Source organism: Lithobates pipiens, unplaced genomic scaffold (genome assembly GCF_037356315.1).
Source record: "Lithobates pipiens isolate NorthernLeopardFrog02 unplaced genomic scaffold, aLitPip1_a1.2 Scaffold_19, whole genome shotgun sequence".
NCBI classification, from domain to species: Eukaryota; Metazoa; Chordata; class Amphibia; order Anura; family Ranidae; genus Lithobates; species Lithobates pipiens.
The window spans coordinates 126,726,911-126,747,751 of NW_027507764.1; the positions used below are offsets into that span (position 1 = coordinate 126,726,911).

Below are 20,841 nucleotides of genomic sequence, written 5' to 3' on the forward strand. Positions count from 1 at the left end.
GTGGCCAATCAAAAAACTGTTATGCAGGAAATGGCTTCTTCATAATGTGTCTTGGCTGTGAGCACTGTCCCAAGACAAGTAGCAGTAAGAGGACTGCGGAGGGAGGGTAACGTGTCAGCATCTCCATTCTTCTTGCCACTTCTTATCTCATGAAAGTGCTCAGAGCCAAGACAAGCTTGAACGTCAGCCTTTGAAGTGCTCCCTTACTGAAATGAAGCATAAACTTAAAAAAAAAAACACCTGCTGATGAGATCCTGGGGAATGGTGGTATTCCAAATCTCACAAAAAATATACTACAGCACAGTTCTATTTGAGTCTTCTAAGTGAGAATTGGAATTTTGGAATACTCTACATTCCCCAGGATCTTTCTCCAAGAAGGAAGATCTCACCCTCACATAGGCACCACAGACAAAGGGGGGGGGTAAATATACTATGTATTTTTTCTATCCCCTAAGGTTTTTTTCATATTTATACTGCTTTTCTGCAAGGGGGGAGGATTCACTTAAATGTGGTATGTTATAGTGTACTTGTAGATACAAATATTAATTGATGTAATTTTTCTTTCATTATATATAAGTGATTTTTAATTTGAAAAGGTAAGCAGATGTTCAGAAGCAGACTGTTGTTTTCCCTTCTAGGGGGTCTGCACTGAAAGCACTAATCTGGATTTTTTCGTAAAGTTTCATTTTTTTATTTTATATTGCTTAGTTTCCCACCTGATCAATGATGTTGAAGATGTTATAAGCAGCACCTCTTGCCATAGAAAAAGCTTCAAGATGTGAAGCTGCCTGACCAAGGCAATAGCTGCTTAAGACCACACTGAAGAAGACCTGTAAGTTTAATAGGCAACTAATTACATAATAAAATAATGAACATGTTTACAACATTTTATTTCTCTGCTATTTACAATTGCCTACACATAAATGTGTACATATAGGATACCTATTACTAACTAATAATCCATTATGGATAAACCAGTTACTTGCATCCTGCCATTTCTATTCAAGTCAGTGGGGAAATAGAGTATGAAATTGTTTAGAATTTTTATTTATTTAATATGGTTAGAGCTAAAAAAAACTAAACAAAATTATATAAAAAAAAACTCTTGGTTCACATTTCATATTTTCTAGCTTACCTTCACACTGAGGCATTTTTCAGGAGCTAAAGCGCTAAAAATAGCGCCTGTAAAGCGCCTGAAAAAAGCCTCAGCTGCAAACCCAGTGTGAAAGCCCAAGTGCTTTCACACTGGGGCGCTGCGCGGGCAAGGCATCACAAAAAGTCCTGCCAGCAGCTTTGCAGCGGTGTAGGAGCTCTTGCCTAATCAAAAACAATGGGCCAGCGCCGTGATATCTCCAGGCGGATTTAACTCCTTTTCGGCCAATAGCGGGGGATTAAAACTGCCCCACTATCGGTAGAATAGCACCGCTAAAACGCTGGTAAAGTGGCACTAAAAATACCACCACTTTACCGCTGATGCCTGGGGTGGCTCAGTGTGAAAGGGGTCTTATTTGCTTTCCTACAAATTTTTTTTACAGAGTTAAATAGCTAGAGCTGAATTTTACACAGAAAACTGAATGAGTAGAAATGTGACCCTGCCCCTTCTCTTCCTCCCTCAAAACAGCTACTGTAATTTCTTTGCAGAAAACCCATAGTTCTCTTTAAACTGTCTTATGTTGCACCCTGTATTAAATATTTATTTTTAATTTTTTAATAACCAGAACAATTATAGATTTCCTAAAGTCAAAATGTAGAACTTACCAACATAATTCTACCAACTGTATATTCTTTTCCACTCAACACTAACGTTGTTCCATACCAAAATCCAAGTGCATAGGAAGCATAAATGATAAAGAACATAATTCCAACAGCCAATTGGGAAGTAATAGCCTTTTTTATACCAATTTTTTTAGCTTCTCCCAAGTTATTTGTGTATCTGAATATAGAAAAGAATACACAGAAGAAAAAGTAAGTAACATTTTTTTTTAGCATACACACAAACATCTACTATATATTTGTAAAACTACTTGTGTGTTTATATATACATGAAGGTGATAAAAACCTTTTTATTTCTTTCTCCTGTCCTCCAAATGCCACCACTGTCCGTATGGAGGAGAGAACCTCTTCAGCCACAGCTCCAGCTTTTGCATATGCCGTTAGCTCCTTGCTTGTCAGTGATACCATCATCTAAGGAATTGCAATAAGTCAGTAGGCAGCTAAGGCTTAAAGAGAATCTACAATGAGAGAATGATGGAGGCTGCCTGCCTTTGCTGACCTATGCATTTGAAAATTCTAGTTTCCTGGCTGCCATGCTGATTCTTTGTCTTCAATATTGACAGAGTGGTTGTCCCTGAACAGGTTTAGAGATAAAGATGTCTGACACTTATTTAGAGGATGCATGTTCCAGGTGTTTTGTGATTTTCCCTGTCAATTTCAGGGAGCCAGCAATGGCAGTCACCATAATTCTTCAATGACAGTATCAAATGTGACTTTTAAAGCATGGATGTTTATTATACAGTAGCAACGTGTACAGCAATAGATCTCCCTTCTTCAGAGCTGTTGCTGTGTACTATTTTGTGGGAAAAATTCCCATGAGTGGTTATGTTGGATCAAGGTTTCAGAATGGCAGGATGCTGGCTTTAATTGTATAGGCATCATAGGTTGTATAGGTTCGCTGCCTATATAACTAAATCTGGCTCCCTGACGTTCAGAAACCTTGATCCAACATAACCACTCATATGAAATGTTCCCACCAAATAGTACGCAGCAACAAGTCTGAAGATGTGGAAGTCTATTCCCCTGAAATGCGTTGGCTTGATGTACATGTTGTTAATTTTTAATAAATGTCCATGAACCATATTTTAGAAGTCACATTTCTCTGGACACCAGGTGCTTCTTTCTTTTTTATCTAAGCCTTCTTCTTTATAAGTCCCACAGTGTTAATACCATAAATCTTTCGTTACCTTTGAAGATATGGCTGTTGAAATTGCCACCACGGGACCAGTTGACATGAGAACTAGAGCAAGTTTCCATCCATTGATTAATCCAATTAGTAAACCTGCTACAAAAGTTGAAATATTTTGAACGAGATGTCCGACTTTGTCACCAATTCCATCATTGATTTTGTTAACATCTCTGGCAAAGGCAAAAACATATATTATATTTAAGAAAATTATATTTATATACAAGCTTATTATAAAAAATTATCCAAAACATATATTATCCAAAAACATATATTATATTTAAGAAAATTATATTTTTATACAAGCTTATTATAACATTTTTTTAGTCAAACATGATTAATTTAAAAATAAAATAAAATTATTACTCTGTAAGACGAGTGTTAAGTTCACCAGACTGAGTGACATCAAACCAGCCAATTTCTTTTGCTAGCACAGAATGAAAAAACACTTGTCTCATTCTTCTAGTCTGTCTTGCAGCAGCTAGAACCCAAAAGGAGACCTGAAAGTATGCACAAATTATAACTCCTGCTCCTATTCCCACATAGTAGAAGGAAAACCTGAAAAAGAAAATACATTATCGGTGAATATAACAAAGCAAAAACATAGTTACTGAAAGGTTAGATATCTCTTATATTTCTTGAATAATTCTGTGGTGAGACATCAACATTTAAGGCCACAGTACTGCTCAAATAAAGTGCTTCCATGTACGATTAGCAGAAACACACAATTTCAAGATTAGCTGTAATAGAGCCACTGGAGGAATGTATCCTTAATAGGGTCCACAGGGAAAAAAAAGTTTATAGTGGATGACCTATCTCTCTAGACCAGCCATTCTTAACCAGGGTTCCTCCAGAATCATTCCAGAGCCAACACAACTTAGCAAAGCCAGTGGCATGATACCAGAGACCTTTTTAGCTGTTAGTAGGGGTGGCAGTCGGACCACTGCGGTAAGGGGGGCATTCTTCCACATGACCCCCAATGTAAGGGGTAGTTTTCCCACTGGCCCCACAATGAATTGGTTTTAGCAGGGGTTTCACTAAAATCTTGACATCATTTTAAGGGTTCCTTTATTGTAAAAGGGTTGCAAAAGGTTGCTCTAGACCTCATATATACCTGATATATCACTTATTTTTCATTAGAGGAAACTGAAGAAGTGTGACACTAATGCGAGGAAGAGTTTTAAATTCCCTCTAGAGCTTTAAGAAGTCACTAGATGATTCAGCCCTTTGGTGTCCACCTATAACCGAAGAGTGATTTTGTATTTAATCATGTTTAGCATAAATAAACAAAAAAGTCTATATTGTCAACTTACAGAGTCATCTGTTCATCTAGTGGTCCGTATTTAGCACATTCAGCTGCAAAAAAAAAAAAATATATATATATATATATATACATAAAAGTTTTTCTTGTGTGTAAATGTTGGTTGGTATTACATACAGCAACACATTTTCTTATAACCTGGCAGACACATCTGTCCTTCTGGCAAACATCACAGTTCTCAGTGTACGCTCTGTTATATCTCTATAATATTTATCAAGCAACCTCATAATATTACAGTTTTATTTATGTCATCAACATAGAAAGCAAGGGTCCTTGGGTTTTCGTGCATTTAATAAACTTAACTCGCCATTTCTCTTGTGAATGTTAAAGTGTATGAAAAAAAATATTTATTACATTTCTCCTGCACATGCACCTTTCCCCATGCGTTGCCTCTTTAAAAAAACAGTAAATGCACTCTGCGCACTCTGCCTCTGCTGCACTGAAGTTATCAGCATTATCTGCCCTGCACAGTTCTCCTCTATGGTTTATAGAACATTTCTGCTCTATTTTATGGAGTTGAGAAAGGGGTGGAGGTGTCCTTTTCCAGTTTTTAACCTATAAAAAGACCCCTATTTTTACTGTTTGTAACCCAAATCTCTCCCCCTATTTCCTGAGAATGCTGTAAAATACAGAGATGTGTGGCAAAAAGGTCAGGGGTTGACGCTGTTACCCCCCTTCTGGGATTTTTGTAGAAGGGCTATTGGCTCCATCTCTAAGTGCAAACCCTGCAGGGTAAGCATTGCTCCCAACTGTCCCTGAATTCGAGGGACTGTCCCTAATTTGGAGCAATGTCCCTCTGTCCCTCTTTCCTCCTCATTTGTCCCTGATTTTGGTCTGATCTTTATAGTTGTATATAAACTTCACTTTTTATCTTTCAAAAAGTGTATCCCAGTGCTAAACCTTTCATCCAAATTCTAAATTGCTGAATTGTTCAACTTTAAAAGCCAATATAAAGGAATAGTAGCGGTAAAAAAAAGTCCTTGTGGTTTTAAATAACCTGTTTAGTTATTTCCCCTTAAAGTGGTGTGGCAGGGGGCCTACATACGTTTGTTAGTAGGTGTCCCTCATTCCCATCTCAAAATGTTGGGAGGTATGGGTAAGTGAGAAATGCTTTTCATGAAAATGCAGCACTGAGTACACATTGAGCATTGAGTGTTTTTTTTTCATATGCTGTGGGCCTATATTAAAAGTGAACTATTTACAAAGTCTGTATATGTTTTTAATATGTAGAAATTTTAGATAATTTATAGGCCTCGTTTACACATGGCATTTACATCCGTGCCTGTGCAGGACTATGTTTTCCTGGCACAGGGAGGCACAGGTGTTGCATGCAGCCCCGTGCCAGTGATTCCATTGTTGTCTACTGGGACACAGTGGCTGCATGGACACAGCCGCTGTGTCCCAAATATGACAACTGTGTACTGTGGGTGTGGGTCCTTGAATGCACATATAAACTCACTGCAGTTAGTTGCTTACTAGGTCCCCCTAATGATTTAATCAAAATTATGTGAACAATTCTTACATGTGTTTGATAGAGCTGAATCGTAACATAAAATGCTATCAGTCATATCGCCAAACACAATGAACATTAAAGGTTGGGAAACTCCATTTCCGATGGCTCCAAGAATTCCGATAATCATATAAAAGATATCGAGCCCATTGGCATATCGAAACTATAAAACAACAAAGAAAAAAATATTATATTAAAGGAAAAAGTCATATTTGTCATTAAATATTTAAAAACTATAATGTTGGAGTGACTTACAATTTGAATTGGGCCAACAGCCTTCATTTTTTCTTTTTCTTTGTTTTTCATTTTTGAATTCCTGGAGAAGTAATAATGACTGCATTTAATAGAAGTATTTTGCTAAGGCTGAGACTTGTGGTTGTAACTCGTAATATTTTCACAATGATATTTAATGATATGAGCCACTTATTTATATTAATATTTATTCTTCACTTCTCAATTAGCCAGTTAAAGTGGTTGTAAACTCTCCCCCACAACTTTGTCCCATGTAAATCAGCATAAAAAACCCTAATGAACACTGCTTGTAGATATCTCCTTACTAGCTTAGTATTGTTGTAATCCTTTTTGTTCTTTAGAATGACGTCACTGAGCATGCCCAGATCTCCCCTGATTTACGGCACACTCTCTATGTGCTTGTCTATCTGTTATCAGGACTTCCTACGGCATGCCACTGATATCCCAGGAGGCTGCAGAATCATTCAGAGCTTCCTCCTACACACCATGTGACCATGTGACCTCACATGCAGTGTAAACCCGGCCATTACTGCAGCCTTATCAGTTGAAGCTGATAAGACTGACAAAGGCAAACATTAGATAATCGGCACAAGTAAATACTATGAAATAAAACAAGTCAGCTATGAACAGGGATGCAGGTTTGCCAGAGAAACGTTGGATTGAGTACAGGAAGTGTTAACAGTACAGGAAGTGCTCAATGTAAGGATGGAAATACACTCCACTGTGGACTCAGAAAATAATACTTAAGATAGCACTGCCTAACCCCTGGAAACAAGTTTTTTAAAGTTTCTTTAAACAGTAAGTAATATGCAATTTGGGCTGGATTACAGTGGCTATAGTTTGATAATTACTTATTATAATGGACTAAATGAAAAGCAGCATCAGAGTGGGAGATTTGACTTCCTCTTTAAGACATTTGAATCCGTTTCACTTGTGCTATTAAGGTTATATGTATATGGGGGTGTTTGATACCTCTTTGTCTTATTTGTACTAAACCATTGAGTTTCCCTCTGACCACTTTACATATTATTTTATATATACTCTGAATCTGTACTTGCCAAATATGATGCAGCAATCTCCCTCCACTAAGTCTGGTTGCAACCGGGTTTCCACTTAAAAAAAATAAAAAATTAAAAGTCAGCAGCTACAAATACTGTAGCTGCTGACTTTTAATAATCGGACACTTACCTGTCCTGGAGTCCAGCGATGCGGGGGATCGAAGCCCCGGTCATCCCCCCTTCCGCTCGGTGGCGCCGGCATTTTAACTTCACAGCCGGGCACCCACAGCGCATGCGAGAACCGCGCCGGGCACCGTCACTGGTCTCGCAATCATCTGGGACTGGTCACATGTCCCAGATGATTGACAAGAGGGAGGGGGGAGAGGTGATCTCCCTTCATGCGCTGAGGGAAGTGACGTCAGGAGCCCAGGCACCAAAGGAGGCAGACTACGAGGGACCCCCTAGCAACAGGCATTTATTGGAAATAATATACAAATATACAAATTGGAGAATTTATTTTTTAAAGCACATTAATACATTTATTTTTTGGGGTGGAACTCCACTTTAACTGGGGGCAGCTAAAGCTGCTGTCTGCTCACTTCCTGGATTTACACAGACACACTTTCAGCTCTGCAGCTCTCATTGGCCCTCTTATGACTCACCCCCCTCCCTTCCTGGTAAACTATCACGAGAGTTAAGCCCCATACACACTATCAGATTTTTTTCCTTCACATTTAGTAAGTTTCAATTTAGTTCAGCATTGGCAGGCTCAGAAAACAAGCAAGTTGTATAGTGACAGTTAACGCAGATGTATAATGAGAATTTACAAAGGAAAAAAATGCTCAAAGCTTACAGAAGGCAAAAAAATGTTCAAAGCTTACAGAAGGCAATAATCCTGCTTCTATCTGTGCAGCCCTGCCCACCTTCCAAATCCACTATAAAACCCCCTAAAAACCATACAGGTGCACGAGTACACTCCTCCACTGCTTCTCATAATGCAGCCTGGTGCATAAATGACCCATTGCTCGATCCAAACACTGTCATTGTATGGACTATTTATTAGCTGTTTTTTATTGGCAGAGAGCAATGCTCTACTCTATTCTCTTCTCATACTAACCCCTTACTGTAATCCCAATCCTAAATATCACTGTAACCCCAACCCTAATACTAATCCTGCCTGCAACCTCAACCTGAACACTAACCCTCTCCGTAACTCCTAACATTAACTTTCGGTAATGTAAAATTAACCTTTTGTTTGCATACTCACCTCTACTGCCCTAGGATCCTCTGTGCTAAAGATCAATCTTATGAACCTGAAGATACCAGCGCCAGGACTAGGGATAAAGTTTAAGTTTTCTAATACTTCTGGGTTGAAGGTGAATCCTGCAGGTTTGAGACTCATAGTCCTGGCAAGGGCAGTCCCTGCCCTCAGAAAGCTTTTTAGTTCTCTATCTCATATGCACACACAAACAAAGGGCCAGTTTGAAAAGGGGACAATCAGTCAAGGTTATTCAGTGCCCAGGGAGAACATACCATACTGCACCCACATCCCTCTCCCGACACCAACCAAAGGAGGAGGGATTGTTTGGGAGAGAAGGGTGTGAGATGCAGCACACCACACTGAAACATGTAGCATTCTATCCCACAGTAAAATATGGGGTGCTAGTGATGTAGAAAGCCATCTGGCCTGTGTGTAAGATCATAAGTTAGACCCTCCTGAGCAAGAAAAAGAAAGTGTGGCACATCCATGTGGTTTTATTGTGGTGAATATTTGCCATTGTTCAGAGGCATAACTAGAACCTTCAGGGCCTCAGTGCAAGAAACTAGACATGTGCACTGCTGAAAAATGTGTTTGTTTGCGCTCCATTTGTTATTTAATTTTTCGGGTCATTCGTTATAATTGAAATTTGTTATTTCGAATAAATGTGTAAACTCATAAAAATTTGAATTCGTTATTTTCCATTCCTTTAGATTCGTTATTCTTTATTTAGATAATTAGGAAGAATCTGAAATGTGAAAATCCAGAATTTGGAAATTAAATAATTTGGAAATTCGGAAATTCGAAAATCCGAAAATAAGAATGAAAATCCAAAAATTCAAAAGAACGAAAATCTGAAAATGTGAAAATCTGAAATAATAACTAACTGACTAATAATAACTAACTATTAAATTATAGGCATTGGAATTTCCTTTCAAATTTGATTGTAAGTGAACATAACAAATACGAATTTATCCGAAGTTACGAATTATCAGTAATAATGAATGCCCCATCTAAACAAATGGAACTTAACAAATTATTATTAATAATAATAATAATAATAATAATAATAATAATAATAAAAAGTTTTATTGTTATTATTTATTACATTTCATTTGTTACGTTGCATTTTTTATTATATCGAATTTTCAATTTTTCCTCTTTTAGAATTTTCGGATTTTCGTTCTTATTTTCGAATTTTCATTCTTATTTTCGGATTTAAAAATTTTCGGGAAAATTTGTTAAATGGGTTTTCGTTAATTTGAATATTTCTGAATTAATGAAATGGTCAAATTTTATCAAAAAACGAATTTGGAACAAAATGAATTGCACATGTCTACAAGAAACCATGCAGGGCCCGACCGGGGCCCTTCCCACTGATCCCGGGGGCCTTTGCTCTCATCATGGTACCCTTTTTTTGTCCCACAGCAGGCCATCTGCCTGTTGCCTTGGGGTCCCCCCACAGTGGCGGAACACCAGAGCTCAGTTGCAAGTTTGACCTTTGTAACCCTGGAAGTTCCACCACAGGTGTTAGTAGTGTTTGATTTTTTTGGTTTTATTGTATTATTATTTTTTCCCATTTATATTTATTTATTTATTTTTTCAATTTTATTTTTATTATTTTTAGGGGGCTTTGGTGAAATATTAGGGGTCAAAGCAGACCCCTGATGTCTCACTTTTGAGACAGCGAAAGGGACTAAGGACAGATTCGGAATCAGTACCAATCACTGACTCAATGTATTATGAATAGACTGTTGGGTGGGGTTAGCGGAGCTCTCATCAGATTTTTTTTGTAGTTGGGTTACATACCAGTTAACCCCTGCCTGCTAGAGTTTGAACTCAGTGGGAGCCGAACCCCGCAGCTGCCGTTTGCATCTTTACTATGTACCTATGTAACCCCCATCAAATCATTCTCTGCAGCTATAACCTTTTGTACCACCCCCACCCTTTAGAATGTAAGCTCTATGAGCATGGCTCTCCTGTACCTTTTGTAACTGTACTGTAATTGTGTTGTCCCCCCTTTACATTGTAAAGCTCTGCGTAAACTGTTGGTGCTATATAAATCGTGTATAATAATAATAAAACCAGCAGGTGCTATGGAAGCGTCCTCTGGTTACTTGACAGCTGTCAGGAAGGGATGTCTCATCTGATCTTCTCCCCCTGCCGCTCCCCCAGCTCCAGATCTCTGATGGCTGCTGGTTACACAGTATAGATGCAGTCAGCAGCTGGGGGGTTTGGCTGGTGGTACCCCTCTCAATGCCCCCTCCCCTCCATAGTTTCAGTCCTGGAGCCAGTTAACTTACCAGCATCTCTTTGGAGTGTAGGAGGAATTCAGAATACATGGAGGAAACACACATAAGAATAGGGAGAACGTGCAAACTTCATGCAGTCAGTGCCTTGACTGGGATTCAAAGTGCTGCTGCAAGGCAGACGTGCTAACCATTAAGCTACTGTAATGCCCTGTACACACGGTCCTACATTCCGACGACAAAATCCGTCTGATTTTTTCCAACGGATTTTGGCCCAAACTCCGATTGTTCAGAACGAGGTGACATACAACACATACAACGGGACTTTAAAGAGGGCAGTAGCCAATAGCTTTCCTCTCGTAATTTATTCTGAGCATGCGTGGCACTTTGTGCATCGGAATTGTCTACACACGATCGGAATTTAAACGATCGGATTTTGTTTTTGGAAAATTTTAGATCCAGATCTCAAACTTTGTGTGTTGGAAATTCCAATGGAAAAACACAGATGGAGCCCACACACGATCGGAATTTCCGACAACACAGTCCAATCATTTTCCGATCATTTTCCATTTCCGACATTTTCCGTCGGAAATTCCGACTGGGAGAAGTTTTTTGTAAACCATAATGCATTGCATAGACTTGGAACTATGTCTTGCAGGCTTATAAAGACCAAGGGGATTTTGGTTAAGCCAGCCTTCTCACTGTAAAATGTAAAAAGGGGGGGGGGGGGGGGGGCAAAGAACAGTCATAGTGCCAGTGATTGGAAGATTGTTGGAGGGACAGCTGATAAACTGCATAAGTAAAGACTGGGGTTGATTAAGTAACTGTATGTTATTATTGGGGTCTTCATTGTCTTTCATTTTATTTTATGGATCATTTAGAAGGATAGTTCATCTTTACAAAAAAAAATGCCTATGCAGGTAAGGGATGTTTGTAGATTAAAACAAACTGTGCAGCTCAGACTAGAGATAAATAATACAAGTTTCTATAGGTGTGGGCCATACATACCTTATAAAGGCTGACTGGAATACTCCCAGGACGTTGCTAAGTGAGGCCTAGTTGCCACTGCTCACCTCCACTATCACAGGAGTGAGCTTTTTCTCTGATTCAAACCCCCCCATATACTCTCTCTCTCTCTCCCCTGATACAGTAGCTCTGAGCTCTGCATTTGAGAGCTCACTCTTGTGATGGTGGAGGTGAGCAGTGATGACTAGGCCTTACTTAGCAATGTCCTGGGAGTACTTAGCAATGTCCTGGGAGTATTCCAGTCAAACTTCATAAGGTATGTAAATGGCCTACACCTATAGAAGGGCTTTATTCAACTTTAGTCAGAGCTGCACAGTTTGTTTTTATCTACAGATGCCCCTTATCTGCATAGGCAGTTTTGTGGTAAAGGTGAACTATCCCTTTCAGGTCAGCAAATTACTTTTTGCTGCAAGGCTTTCAGGGGTAGTATTTTGAGATTGTCATTTATTTGGTGTTTTTATTTTAAGGTAAACACTTTTATAAAATTTGAGCTTTGAAATTACACTCTTGAAGCCCCCCACACAGACTCTGCAAGGGTTAAATGCTTGCTAAGTCTAGGGGTATAAGGTTTGATATCTACCTTATTAGTAGTCCCGCATTATACGTGAGAACAATGGAGGCCCTCCCACAACCCAGTGTCAAAGAGAAGAGGTGACTGTTTGAAGCCTGCCAGAGCCAGGAATTAGGTATTATATATATTTATCTATTCCTACACTTCACAAGCATTTAATCCTCGCAGTGCTGGGGTAAAATATGGAGTGCTTAAGAGTCAGTTCACACTGAGGCAGCACGACTTGCAGCACGACTGCCTTAGGCGACCTGGACACGACCGCTGCGGCAACTTGCAAAATGACTTCTCTATAGAAGTCAATGCGAGTCGCCTCAAGTTGCCCCCAAAGTCATACAGGAACCTTTTTCTAAGTTGGAGCGACTTGTGACGCTCTGATTAGAATGGTTCCATTGTACAGAATGGGACGCTACTTGTCAGGCGCCTGACAAGTAGTCGCCTGACAAGTCGTCCCAGTGTGAACCGACCCTAAAATGGAGCATTCACTTGTTACTGACAATCTGTTCTTAGACCTGCTTTCTTCTTGCAACACATGAATGCATCACTTGGGAAAAAAACAACACCATTTGACATATACAGTAAGTTAGGAATACACCAGATAGGCCCATTATCCCTGACTGAAACTGTCCTGCTACTGGGCAATTTTATACTACTGTGTCTTATGCAGTATCTTAATTCTTATACTAAACACCTCTGTCACTGTGAAGTGGCAACGAAGGTCAGATTATGTAGCCATAGTTAGGTGTGTGGTGAGACTGATTTAGAGTTTCAGCTAGGATTCATTTCTGTAGATTTTATGTTGAGAACATTTGTGACAAGCTGCTGTCAGACACTGAACTCACTCACTTACTCCCCCCTCCCATCTGAGACATCTGTAAGCTTTTCTTCCTGAGCTATGGTATGTTAGCTGATTAACAAGATAGATAAGGTAACTGCAAAAGCTACCTGCAAACTTTTGCAAGAGTACAAAATATAAGCTTTACAAAAATTGCTTTATGAATGAAGAGTAGGTTGGCTGTTTTAAAAGGTTAAATGTTTGTATAACGGAAATATTCGCCTGTGACGCAATGTATACTGTAAAGATATATGCACTGTTTAAGCTGTAATTTACACACACTTGAACTTTTACCAGACAGAAGTCTGTCAGGTGTCCACTGCTCTGTACAGAGTGGAATAAAACTCCCTTATGTCCAGCAAATTCATTTACCAATATTCAACCTGCTACATTATTTTCTCTTCGTCTCTAGTAAATTTGGGCCTAGCCTTCAGGGCCGCCATCAGGGGGGTACAGCCCACACTCATGTAAGGGGCCCGGTCATCCCAAGGGGCCCGGATGTCCCGAGAGACTCGGGCCCCCAAGGTATTTCCACCCGCTGCCTGACAGCCACTTTCAGTCACTCTGTCATACTTCCTAGCTGCCGGGGTAATGCCAAGCTCACTCCTCACAGCGTCGCCGATTAGGGGCCTTAAGATGCCCTCTGCTGGGATTGGTGGAGGGGGAGGTGGGTGTAAAAGTTTCCACCTAGCTCCCCCTCCACCAATCGCAGCAGAAGTGCATCCAGAGGCTTCTAATCTGCGGCGCCTGTGAGGAGTGAGCCTGGCATTGCCCCAGTAACTAGGAAGTGTGGCAGAGTGACCGAAAATATGGAAGGTCTCACAGGAAGAGCACTGAAAGGGGGGGGGGGCTCCTGCTGGTCTCATCTGATGTTCTCTTCCTGCAACTCCCCCCAGTGCCTGATTTCCTTCACATCACAAGTGGTAGAGCTGCAGTCTACAGACATTTAGGAGATCGAGCGGCAGGAGGAGAAGACAGAGATTGCTGCTTACATTTCACGAAGCTCATCCCTGCAGCAGATGGAGGAGATGGGGAGCAGAGTGCTGAGGAGGGATCAGAGGTGATTGGCAGGAAGAGCTCTCCCTGACACGCCCCTCAAGTCATCAACATGCAATGACAGGGCTCCTTTCTAACCCTTTCGGCATCGATGTCCTGGCTCCTCCCTTCTACAGATGCTGGTGAGTAGCTGTGTCTGTACACACATGTACAAAGTGGAATGTTAATGTTAGGCCCCTTTCACACTGGGGCGGTGGGTGCGTTAGTGGTAAAGCGCCGATATTTTTAGCGGCGCTTTACCGTCAATTTTGCGGCACTATTCAGGCCGCTAGCGGGGTGCTTTTAACCCCTGCTAGCGGCCAAGAAAGGGTTTAAACCAACCGCAAAGCGCCGCTGAAGCATCAATTTGCCGACGGTTCGGCTGCACTGCCCATTAATTTCATTGGGCAGGGGCACTTTAGGAGAGGTGTATTCACCATTCCTAATGCACTGCAAAGATGCTGCTGGCAGGACTTTTTTTCTGTCCTGCTAGCGCACCGCTCCAGTGTGAAAGCACTCTGGGCTTTCACATTGGAGAGACAGCAGCGGCTCTTTCAGGGCGCTTTGCAGGCGCTATTTTTAGTGTTATAGCGCCTGCAAAGCGCCTCAGTGTGAAAGGGGTCTTACAGGTAGTGTCTGAACTACTTTGATCTCACAATTTATGTATCCCCCCCAGGTAACTTTTCATGTGGGTCTGCTAATTATAGAGTCTGTCCTGTTAGGCTACTTTCACAGTGAGTTGTTTTAAAGGCGTTTTTTGTGCTAAAAATAGCACCTGTAAACTACCTTCTCTGCAGCCCCAGTTTGAAAGCCTGAGTGCTTTCACAATGGAGCAGTGTGCTTGCAGGACAGGAAAAAAAAAATCCTGCAAGCAGCATTTTTGGGGTGGTGCGGGAGCGGTGAATACAACGCTCCTAAGCTGATCCGAAATGCCTGTAAAGCCATTTTAACCCTTTTTTGGCAGCTAGCTGGGGTTAAAAGCACCCCGCTAGCGGCCTGAAAAGTGCAGCTAAATTGACAGTAAAGTGCCGCTAAAACTAGCGCGGGGGAAGGGGGTGCTAGGCCTAAAGCTTTGTATAGGGTCCCAAAATTTCTGATGGCTGTCCTGCTAGTCTTATTTATCAAAATTGTCCTGCTGTTGGCCAATTTTACTTTACAGTATTGTATAATCTGTGGTAAAACTGCTGCCCGTACTCTTTATCTCTAGCACATTTTGTCTAATTTTCCCTCATTAGAAAAACTTTACTGCTGAACAATTTTCACTGCTGTATCAACTGTCGTCTCTTATTTCTTAACAAGAGCTTCATAAAAATAGGCCTGTGAAAGGACAGTTTTTCATCAGTGAGAACAAGAACAGCCGCAGGGAATGACCAGCCAATTTCTACTGCCAATCAAAGTGGATCTATCTATCAATGAAATCAAACCAGGGAAGATTCAGCATCAGAAAATGCTTTTCGATACCTAGCTCTGAGTAAACATCACCTTCCAGAAATTTGGCATACAAATAGTATCTTCAGGCACATTGAGAAGGTGGTGCTATACAGGTAAGAGCACACATCTGAGGTTGCTGCTGGAAAGTTTATATAATGATAATATTCAGAGGCCAAGTAATATCTAATGGCTCAGGGTTTCTTTAAGGGCAATCAAGAATATTAAACACAATTATGTGTTTATTTCTAAAATAAATAGGAATGGGAAAAAGTATGTTCAGTGAATTTGTTCCAGTACAGCACCAGAGAATCATCTATAATCTCATAATTTTTTTTCACTGCTTTTTGTTTTTCAGAACAATTGTAATATATTTTATAACCCTATATGAAAAAGTAAGATTTTAATCATTAGACGAAGTCATGGGTTTATATTTAACTAACATGTTCTCAGTAAGGGTTTGATTTCCCCCATTAGCCCTGGATCTTTACACAATTTATAACTGGAAACTTGCCTATGGCCATCCAGGCTAAAATAAAGTTGGTCATAAAGATCTGCCATTGATAACATTTTCCTAGTTTCTTGGCTGTCTGTCGCTTTAATGCCAGTGATCTGGGACAAACATGTATGTGGGCAGGGCCTACTCTGCCCGGCACACAGGGTGTACTTACACTCTCTCATCAATGCTGGATGGAGACTGCGGTCATGTGAAGAATCTAAAATTTATATCAAATGTTATCATTTTGATTTTAGTTTTTTGTTATGTTGTATGCATACATTTTTAGACGTTATACGTCTTTTTATATTTGATCACTTGTTGGATCTGTTATTATTGTAATACAATTTTTTTCTACATCAATATTTGTGTTGGTGGCCTTTCAAAGTCCCATATAGGGGGTATCTTCTTTTATGCTGGTAGGTGGCACTGGTTAGCAGCACTGGTGGGCACTAATTAGCAGCACTGGTGGGCACTGTGTGGGACCGATGTCCATTTTACAGAAGCCGGTAATTGGCTTCATTCTTTTCTCCTAACTCTGTCAGTCAGTGTGAGGGATAAAAAAAAGCCAATATCTGGCTTCTGTTTACATCATGTGATCAGCTGACATTGGCTGACAGCTGATCACATGGGAAACGACCGTGATTGACCCTTTACTCTGATCTGTGATCAGCAGAGTGGGCGGGTGGCGATTACAGAGTGGGCGAGCAGCGCAAGCACGGGAGGACATTCACGGATGCCCTTACGGCATTTTAAGCCCATGGTGTAGCCATCTTTTGGCTATAGCGTGGGGCGCCGTGTGGTTAATTACTTCTGAAAAAATCGCAGTGCATTTCCTGTCTTGAGCCTTTATAGCTGTACATCTGAAGTGTGAGATCTATAGCACTGCTATAGCTAACAGCTAGTCTCGAGAGATCTGGCATGAGATTTGGTGATGCCACTAGTGTGCTGCTGACAGTTTTCCTTGCTGAAGAGGAAGCTGTACATGAGAACCTGCAGTGCAAGGATCTCCCTGCTTCTTCTACATTCTGTTTGTAGATCTGTGCATTCTCTGTCTCCTTCTTTTAAAATATTTATCTACCAGTCATCAGATTATGAAGAAACAAAGCCCTACTTCTACCAAGATGGCCACTTCCACAAAGAGACACAGTGTAGAACATGGCAATACAAGTAAAAGGGAAAAGATCACCTTCAGGTTGACCACACGCATTATTGGTGACTAGTCCTTTTCCTTCTACTTGCCTTTTTTCAAAAATTTCCACAGTTCAATATTACACAAAAAAACGCTAATTTCATAATATGTGACTCCAAAACCCCTGGTTAGAGCCTTCTGTTAACAAACTAAAATATTTGAAGTTGGAGTCTCCATCAATTAAGGTGTCTTTACAAATAGATACACTTTTTCAGATTTTTTGTGAAAATGCAGGGGGTATTTTGCAGTGAAGTAAGACATAGTTTGACAAAATAAAAAAACAATAACTTTTTTTTGTTGTTGATACATACTTGAGATCCTCCTGAATCCCATCATTTTCTGCTGTAGGCTGAAGCTTATTGAGCCCTAAACCATTTTCCGTAAGGTCATTCATCCCTTTATTTATGTCACCCAGTTTAAAAGCAGCTGTTAAATGAAGAACAACATGCAAGAAATCATAAAATAGTAATAACATTACATTATTTTTTCAAAATACTGACCTGAGAGCTTGTTACAGGTGACTTGGTGGTCACAGATGGTTATACAGCAGCTGTGCCTATATATAGCCTGAACTTTGCAAATGATGCCCCAAATTTAAGCATCTTTTGCAACCATCAGGTGACAATTGAGCTATGCAATGGTAGCCACACAAGTATCCATATGACCATTTAATACAAGCACATTGAATTCAAAAAATCACAAGCCAAATACCCTCACCCTCAATTCAATCTAGTAATCATATTTTAATCTACGATTGATTGCTTGTTTGCAGTCGTTCATACCTAAAGCAATCACAAAACAATTACATGTACAGTATGGCCACCTTAAGGATTTCATATGGGTCACAATGAGCATTTCCATTTAACCTTTAGTAACCACTGGTACAGGAAGAGGGGGGGGGGGGGGGGGATATGACTGGTTCTTGTAGCATAGCAATGGAATCAATGACAGGCAGGCCCAATTTCAGTGAGACATATGCAAGTCTATGGTTGGTTTAAAGGTAGTCATAAAATGATAATTAGGGCTTACTAAAGTTTCCCCCTGTTTACTAGTTCTGTAATTTAAGATGTATTTCCTAAAAACTGCATTCTTTATTAAACTAAATAGGTCACTTATCTATATCTGAGTAATAATTAGGTAAGTGATAACTTATTTTCATTTTCAATATGAGATTTCATCAAAACAACAACCGTGGAAAAAAAAGTATTGCCCAATTCCAGTCATGCTTTAAACTAAAATGTGCCTATGTACTCTAAAAAAGAGCTAATCTTATAAAAACATTATGTTAAAGAGTTGATTTAATGTAGATTATTTAATAAAATGATATATTTTATATAATTTATATGATATATATTATGTGATTTTTTTTATGGTTAATTTATTATAGACTGGATACAAAATTATATATTCATAGCTTTTCCTTGGATAAATAAAGGTATGCCAGTACAGCATCAAAAACATCGGGGGTTCCATTCCATTTTTGGACTATGGATATATCCATTGACAGAATAATCTCAATAGTTAAACATTTATTTATAAGATCCTCTATCAAGAAAAAAATAATATTACTTGTGATTTAAGTGAAACTCCAGACAAAACCTTTTATTTTATTTTGAATAAAGTTAGAATCTCTGTCCCCATTGGGGAGTTTTCCCCTCACTTCATTCCTAGAGAGATGACAAGAAACAATCTCCCCCACCTCTGACAGCTGTCACCGATCCCCATGTCCCTACTAGAAGATTTTTCTCTACTCCTGTTATTAAAACAACAATCGTGTTTGAGATTCCCCTCACTTTCTGTCCTGACAGCAAACAGTAGACATGTGCGGTTCGTTTCGTATGAATCAAAAATTTGTAATTCAGAAGCATCTGAAATACGAATATCTATGTTTCCGAATTGTATACGAAATACAAAATTTCGTTGATAAATTTCGGATCCAAATTACAATGGAAACGTGACTGGTGTTTTGTTGACCAATCAGAGGTTTTCTTCTGCTGCGTGAGGGTTAGGAAAATTACCTTTTTTAATATGGGAGTGGGAGACTGGTACTGGTAGCCAATGGGAGATTCAGAATCGGAAAAAATAAGAATGTTCATTAATATTGTTTTATTATTGTCATAATAATTATTATTTGTTATGAGGAAGTTAAAAACCCAGAAAGTCAGCACAGCACAAGGATGGTAGAAACCCCTTGTAATGGACACAATGGGTGTACAGACCCGGGAACTCAGCACAGGGATGGTGGAAACCCCTCATAATGGGCACAGTGGGTGTACAGGCCCAGGAACTCAGCACAGGGATGGTGAGAACCCCTCATAATGGGCACAGCGGGTGTACAGACCCGTGAACTCAGCACAGGGATGGTAGAAACCCATCATAATGGACACAGTGGGTGTAAACACCCAGGAACTCAGCAAAGGGATGGTGGGAACCCCTCATAATGGGCACAGCGGGTGTAAAGACCTGGGAACTCAGCACAGGGATGGTGGGGACCCCTCATAATGGGCACATCGAGTGTACACTGAGACCTGGGAACTCAGCACAGGGATGGTGGGAACCCCTCATAATGGGCACAGCGGGTGCACAGACCTGGGAACTCAGCACAGGGATGGTGGGGACCCCTCATAATGGGCACATCGAGTGTACACTGAGACCTGGGAACTCAGCACAGGGATGGTGGGAACCCCTCATAATGGGCACAGCGGGTGCACAGACCCGGGAACTCAGCACAGGGATGGTGGGAGCCCCTCATAATGAGCACAGCAGGGGTACAGCCTCAGGAGGAAGTCAGCACAGCACAGGGAAGGTGGGAGCCCCTCATAATGAGCATAATGAATCGACGACTGCCATATTGAGAAAGGTATTTTTTGCTTTTTAAATTCATCATAACGAACGTTCGTAAATTGACGAAAATTCATATTTCGTACGACTCCAAATGGAATTTCGGACACAAATTACGAATTAACAGCTAATGCAAAACGGAACGAAACAAATTTATTGACGGCGCACATGTCTAGAAAACAGTGAGAATGGATCTATATGCAGGATCACAGACAGCACTAAAAACCTGACAGAAGTTCTACTTCTTCCTTCAGCTTAGACTGGAGTCCTCCTTTAAGGTGTCACATAAACTATAGGAATACATCTGATCTGACTGGAGCCTTGTATTTTTAGTCTCAAGTTCAAACACTGTGATTTAACTTGTTAATTAAATTACTGCAAATGAACAGTGTTCTGTCAAATGTAATGTAATTCATATCTGTTTACTTATTTAAAGAGCCTATTGCATCTGATATTTAAGGCACAGAAATGTGAAAGATAGCATGCCTAAATTCATCTCAGAATTCATAGAAAGTGTTATCTACTGACCTGTGTGTAGCAGTTCTTTTTGTCTGTGGAATAACTAGGAATTAATTGTCCTGTTTCTTTTATGTGAAAGTACCAGAGCTTATGACTCATCTACATGTCATAAAATGTAATCATTAAAGAGGCTGGGAGTAAAGGTTGGTCTTACGCAAGCATGCAGCAATAACTGGCTACATGCCTACAGTGTGATGTCATTACCCATGCTTCAAGATTGAATAGAACACGTGCGTCTCAGAAAGTGAACATCTATACAGCTTTACTGAGATCTGCTTTATCAGAAGGATAAGATAACCATCTGCTTTATGATCACACAGTTCAAGCATTATATAATCTGCTGACTGAATCTAA

At 40.1% G+C, this 20,841-nt stretch overlaps 1 protein-coding gene across 1 annotated transcript in view; it reads right to left on the reverse strand.

Moving 5' to 3' along the window:
* Positions 1-20,547, reverse strand: part of LOC143996274 (ATP-dependent translocase ABCB1-like) — a 34,110-nt gene extending 13,563 nt beyond the window's left edge. Inside the window, exons 1-10 of the mRNA XM_077491245.1 lie at positions 20,497-20,547; positions 17,439-17,553; positions 6,046-6,106; positions 5,803-5,953; positions 4,273-4,315; positions 3,326-3,517; positions 2,961-3,132; positions 2,060-2,184; positions 1,759-1,933; positions 717-830 (exon numbers count right to left, since the gene is read on the reverse strand). Coding sequence (XP_077347371.1) covers positions 717-830; positions 1,759-1,933; positions 2,060-2,184; positions 2,961-3,132; positions 3,326-3,517; positions 4,273-4,315; positions 5,803-5,953; positions 6,046-6,106; positions 17,439-17,521 — 1,116 coding nt within the window. The 5' untranslated portion in view covers positions 17,522-17,553; positions 20,497-20,547. The remainder of the gene's footprint in view (positions 1-716; positions 831-1,758; positions 1,934-2,059; positions 2,185-2,960; positions 3,133-3,325; positions 3,518-4,272; positions 4,316-5,802; positions 5,954-6,045; positions 6,107-17,438; positions 17,554-20,496) is intronic.
* Between the last annotated feature and the right edge of the window lie 294 nt (positions 20,548-20,841).